Source organism: Theropithecus gelada, chromosome 16 (assembly GCF_003255815.1).
Source record: "Theropithecus gelada isolate Dixy chromosome 16, Tgel_1.0, whole genome shotgun sequence".
In the NCBI taxonomy this organism is placed as follows: domain Eukaryota; kingdom Metazoa; phylum Chordata; class Mammalia; order Primates; family Cercopithecidae; genus Theropithecus; species Theropithecus gelada.
The window spans coordinates 16,453,642-16,459,641 of NC_037684.1; the positions used below are offsets into that span (position 1 = coordinate 16,453,642).

A 6,000-nucleotide genomic window follows, 5' to 3' on the forward strand; every position below is an offset into this window, starting at 1 on the left:
AACAGGCTGATGTGAGGAAGGAAAAAAGTGACTGCACAGATAAAAAAAGGAGGTAAGAAATGTGAAAATATTGCCGTTGTCGGTTTTCATTCAATTTCCAAATGGCACAAATCTTTGGGTAAAAATTTAACACAGATAGCATAAACACTGATACCGGTTATTTATTTCTAGGCTTTGGCTTTCATTTTAAAACGTTTTCCTTTTAAAAAAGTAAATCTGAGCTTTGTTTTCACTTCTGCCATGGGGGCAGGGGGAAAGAGTAATGCTTTGGAGGAAAGTAGGGAGGTGGGGGTGAGGAGTGGGAAGCACCGAGGATAGTTCATTTGTTCCCTGACTTACATCCCCTAGGGTCCCAGCCAGAAAGACATACGAGGATTTCCTGCTGTTATTACAGTGGCTTAACGACCTAATAAAAGTCTGCATTGCGTTCCCTACCTTTAAACATCACCTGAGAAATGAGAGATTACTTTTCAAAAACTAAAATAGACAAAAATCTCTGATCTAGAAAACTACCCTTTCATAAGGATTAACATTACTGCATCTACAGGTGTGTCCAGCACTGACTAGCGCTTGTCTACAAGAGAAATACAACAGGTGTGGATTTTCCATTCTGTTGACCGAACGTAAGACAGAGGTGTCTTTTTATAAATACTCCCCAGAAAGTGTTTTTTTAGTTGACCGGCACACAATTGCAATCAGAAATCACCTTGTTTATGAGGTAACAGGTGTGGGGTATGTTGAGGGAGGTGCCAGGAGCTGGAAGACGTAAGGTGCAATGAAGAAAGTACTAAAAAAAAATTAAATCGCAAAACTAAACAGCCAATTCAGAACTCCTGGATGGTGTGTGGCGGTATCAGAGCATTGTATCATGATCGAAGTTCCTCAGTGTGCAAAGTTTACACGCTGAGATCTCTGAAGGAGAGGAAGGGTCAAGTTAGGCATGGCAAATCCCAACCTTTTGCACATCCCTGTCAACTATTTTGTAAAAAACAAACAAAAAAGAAAACTACCAAAAATGAAAACATTAGTTAGTTAGGTACAGCTCTACTTACTGTAGCTACAAGTCCTCTAGGAAAAGACTAGGGTACTATTTTGGATGTGAATGGCCGTTACCTAAACAAAGCTTTTAAGGTAACAGTAAACAAGATCCTCGTTTCCATGTCAATAAACCAACCGCTTCTGCCTCCTGCACTGAACGTTGAAACAAAGTCAAAAGCTAGGTTACACTAAATAATAGTGACCAAAACAAGTCTATAAACAATCAGAGAGGGAAACTGCAGGCTTTGCACCTGATACAGAGGAATATGACCCGCCAGCCACCACAGAAACCAAATACTGTTTCTCCCACCCAGGTAGCAAGAGGGAGTGGATGATAAATTCCCAAATTTGCCTTGAAAAGATTTTCCTCTTTAATTTCACTAGCTTTTTGAAATGGCTAACCAAGAAATCAAGGAGAGAAAAATTCTTCAGACATCCGTTATCGTCCTATAAATGATCTCTGAAATTAAATTATCTAAAAGTACAAAAGGCTGGGCTGCATGCAAGCTATGACAAGTCCAGGACAATTAATAAAGCAACTAAGAGTGTAGGTGGGTTTCTTTCTTAGGAGAAGGCACGCACACCTGATCTCTTTGATCAGAGAAAGAGGGTGAATTTGCAAAATCAATTCAAGTGCACCGAAGGTTGCCAGGTTTCTTTATTTTCTTTCCTTCTCTTCCATTCAATGCTAAAGCCAAAAGGGACTTGAAAAGATCACCTCGGTCCACTTATTTTACAGAAGAGGAAATTGAGACCCAGAGGTAGGGAATGACTTGCTCACTTTCGCAAGAGGCGGATGGAAGTAGAGCCCCTTCGCTGGCCTTGTCCCACTACCCCATCACAGAGGAGTGAAGTTCCATGCAACCCAGCACTACAGCCCAGTGTCATCTTAAGGCCTCCGTTTGGGGCAGATATATATTAATAAAAACCGTGGGGAAACTCTGGTAGGCATAAAGGGAAGGGAGGAGAGGCAGGAAGCCCATACAGGGGCTAAATAAAACACTGCACACTCCCCCTCCCGTTAAATGTATTGTTATATGCAGACACTCTTCCCTTCCCCCTCTGACCTCTGCCTGGAGACTTTTCCCCCTTCTACTCTGGATTTTTAAAACTTGTAATGTATAAAAGTACCCACACTCAAATGAAAGGATCTGAGAAAGAAAAGGAAGGAAAAAAAAATCACTTTGAAACCCCCAGGCCTTATCAGCCTTAGATCTCACGCCATCTGGAGTCACCCCAGTGGATGCCCAGCTCAGCTCTGCCGGCCTCCCCTTCCCTTCCCAAACCACATTCCAAATCCCAAGTGCCCCAGGAGGAACCTGTTGCCTGGACCTGTATTTAGCGCCCTCTCCCTTCCTTCCCACTGCTGTCCCCCTTGGCCACAAAGCAGGCTGTGCCTTCTCAAAGCTGATCCCCAGAGCCACAGTTGGGAACGCGTGCTGTGCTTGGCTGACAAAGAAAAGTTGCATTTACTCTCTGGTGGAGTTTCTCTGCACAGTCCCCAGGCCGGGCAGGCAGACTCTGCCGGAGCCGAACCCTCTCCTTCCCAGGCCTAACCTTGGCAGCATCTGAAGCTGCAATGGGACAGGCTCTAAAAAGAAAACCCCAAAGTCAGCCACGGCAGCAAACTTTTGAATCAACTCGCTAGCTCAGTTTAAACTACCCAGCTCTAGTACAGAAGCAAAAGAAGGCGCTGTCCCTTTAAATGAGGCTGTCAATGCCCAGACCGTTCCTGAAAAGGGGCGAACAACAACAACAAAAAGCAACCTACCGTCTTGGAATCTAACTCATGGTGGGGCTGACCTAATACTTTATCTACACTTGCTGGGTCTGCGAACGTGACGAAACCGAAGCCTCTGAAAGGAGACAAAGAGGGAGAAAAACAAACAAGAAAATGTGACACCATTGAAAGCAACAAGGAGTGAGACCTAAGGCTGAATGAGGAGCAAAGTTGCCCTCCACGCACCCCCACTCCCACTCCCCTCCTCCAATTCCCCACCTGCCTACAGCCCTCCACCTCGCCAGAAAAAAACATCAAGGTTAATGGGGGAAGTGGAACGGAGGCAGGGAGGGTTGAGGTAACTTGGAAAATGCTGGTGCCTCCACTCTTTGGCCACCTCAGTTTCCTCTCCTCCTCCCCTTCCCTTTCTTAACGCTTTGTTTTATTCCGAAGAAAGCCCGGCACTTAGAAGAGATTCACCACCATCTTTCTAAGAGGGATCTTAAGAGTTTGGGGAGCTGGGAGTGTGGGGGAAACATACATTAAGACAAAAAAAAAAAAAAAAAAAAAAACTATGCGAAAGTAAATGAAGCTGAATGTCATTTTAAACAGAGAAAAAGAAGCGACGGGAAAATGACTTAAAGCAGAGAGATGGGTATCTCTGTATCCAGAGTTCAGCTCCAATTAACAATAACCTCTGGGGTTACTGGGGGGCGGTGAGGGTGGTATAGAGCGCCGTTCGAGATCAGCCACGCGCCTCAGCCCCATTCTAATCCGCTTAGCTACTTCCGAAGACACCTCCAAAAATAAAACTTCAACTTTGTTCTAAAATAAAGACAAAATCCAGAAGGGAATGGTTTACCTGGAGCGTTTCGTAGTGGGATCTCTCATGACCATACATTCTCTAATTTCTCCAAATTTGCTAAAATAGTCTCTAAGGCTATCTGTAGAGAGAGAAAGAGAGAGATGGGGGGGGGGGGAGAGAAGGTGTGGAAAAAAAAGCAATGCAAATTTTCATCAAGGACAAAATCCAAAAGTAGTTTTCTGTTGTTATTCTGTTTTGTTTTTGCATTTTTTGCACACGCGGGGGAAATTCAGCAACAGAGGTCGCACAGAGGGCTCAGAAAGGATTTGCTATTTAAAAAAATAACCTTGCACAGGAGAAGTGGGGAGCCAATGGCGGGGGGGGGGCTCCTACACCGGGATAACAAAGAGCAATAAAGAAGCCAAGAAGGGGGGGACCCAGGCGTCCCCCCCTCCCTCCCTTACCTGGTGAGGTCTGCCAGCTCAGTCCACCGATAAACATTTTACTAGAGGGAGAAAACATAACAGAAGTGAGCACCGATGTCAGATCGGCCATTTTGACGTGTAACTTACAAAAGCTAAAAGGAAAGCGGGGGGGAGCGAGCGAGCGAGAGCCGGGAGGTGGGGTGGGGGAGAAGGTGACGGCGAAATGCAATCTAAAGGTGTGTAACTTCCACGGGGGGGGCGCGCGGGAGGGGCGGGGGGGCGCGGGAGATGCCCGGCTCCGCGCACCGCCGTCCCCGCCGCTGCAAGGAGAGCGAGCCCGAGGCGGCGCGGTGGGCAGCGCCTGGAAACTTACCCGGGGTCGTGCTGGGAGTCGTTGGCGCTGCCCGAGGTGCCTTGGCTCCCATTTGCCTCCATATCTGAGCCCCCCCGCCCCCCCACCCCCAAAAAACCGAGCCCCACAGCGATCGGAGCGGAGCGGCGGCCGGCTCCGAGCCCCGAGATCTCCGCTCCCTCCTCCCCCTCCTCCTCCCCCCCGCCCGGGCTCCTCCGAATCTCTCTGCGAGCGGCGGAGCCGGGGCAGCGGCGAGAGCCGTCACACGTGGGCTCGGCTTAGCTCAGCCCCGCTGCCTCGCACACCCCCCGTCCCCGCCCCCCCGGCCCATCACCACCTCTCCCCCTCCTCCTCCCCACCCCCATCTCCTCCTCCTCCTCCCCCTCCTCCCCGGCGCACGTGGGGCGGAGTTCTAGAACGTCGTGTAACCAATGCCGGTGACGTCACGCACCCCCGTGCGGCCCCCGCCTGCCCGCGCGCGCACACTCGGCCCCCCACTGCCGGACCCACACGGGTGGCGCGCGAACCCCGCGGGCCGAGGGGACCCCGCCTCCGGGCCGGCAGGGCGCAGGGCGAGGGGGAGCGCACCCCGACTTCCCTGGATCACATGGGCTGCGGGGGGCGGGTGGATCGGGGGAGGGGAGGCGCGGGGAGCTTGCTGCGGCTCCTCACCCGGACCGGGGAGAAGACGCCCCCCACCCTCTCTAGTTCGCCCTCTCCATTCAAGTTTGCCGGCCCCTGCCGCCGAGATCCGGAGATGGCACCAGCCGCCCGCCCTGCGCTGTGCCCTGTTTCCAGCCACGGCTCAGAAATTTAGGTCAAGGACGTCGGGAGCAAACCCACACCCCGGCGCTTCTCTGGCGGCCCCCGAGACCCCCCAGGATCGGGGGGCTTCAGGATAGCGGAGACCCTCCTGCACAAACACCAGCCACAAGTTTTATTTTCCTTTTGCGCTGGAAGTTCTCTCTGGCTCTCGCTCCACACCGGCACGTCTTGCGCGGTTCCCCGCCCTTCCCCAGTAGAGGTACCAATCCGTGCCCGGGAAAGGTTATTTTGGAACTTTGAGAAACTGACGCGATTCCAGTGGCGAGAAAGTGCCGAAAAAAAGGGTTTCCGCGTTAATCATACAGTGTTTTAAAAATATAATAAGATAGGTTATAGGAGTCAAGGTCACATGATTGAGGTTCAAAGCAAATGTTTGTATATAACGAGAAGTGCTTTTGGAGTGCCTCTGGGATGGCTGGGAAGGGTGGTTATTTCAGGAAACCCCTGTTTAATCCGTTCGTTATATATTTTATTTCTCAAATTACCCAGCCTTTGTATGCCAGGATAATAAAGTGCATGAGACTGAAATAGCCCAAGACCCCTCACGACCTGCAGAGGTAGCTGGTGGCAGAAGGCTTCAGAATCACTCCCACCTTAGGAGCAGCAGTATTGTACAGCACGGGTTCTGGCATACAGTGGGTGCTTAATAAATGCTGGTTTCATACCTTCATGCACTGAAAACTCCAAAAAGACGGTGTCTGTAGCCTTCCAAAGGCATCGCACGTTTCTCCGGCAGATTCTAGGCTGGCCAAATTCGGGCTGGTTTCAATTTATGGGGCATTGGAAACAATACGGATACAATTATCCATATTGTTTTAAATCTGTATTGTTTTAA

At 50.0% G+C, this 6,000-nt stretch overlaps 1 protein-coding gene across 3 annotated transcripts in view; it reads right to left on the reverse strand.

Annotated features, from left to right (window-relative positions):
- MSI2 (musashi RNA binding protein 2) overlaps positions 1 to 5,314 on the reverse strand; it is a 430,970-nt gene extending 425,656 nt beyond the window's left edge. For 2 of the 3 annotated variants that reach the window (XM_025361540.1, XM_025361544.1), the window contains exons 1-4: positions 4,362 to 4,590; positions 4,028 to 4,068; positions 3,621 to 3,702; positions 2,810 to 2,894 (exon numbers count right to left, since the gene is read on the reverse strand). In XM_025361540.1, coding sequence (XP_025217325.1) covers positions 2,810 to 2,894; positions 3,621 to 3,702; positions 4,028 to 4,068; positions 4,362 to 4,423 — 270 coding nt within the window. In that variant the 5' untranslated portion in view covers positions 4,424 to 4,590. Of the gene's footprint in view, positions 1 to 2,809; positions 2,895 to 3,620; positions 3,703 to 4,027; positions 4,069 to 4,361; positions 4,591 to 5,183 lie in introns of those variants that run through there. The other variant, XM_025361542.1, reaches the window with a different exon arrangement.
- Between the last annotated feature and the right edge of the window lie 686 nt (positions 5,315 to 6,000).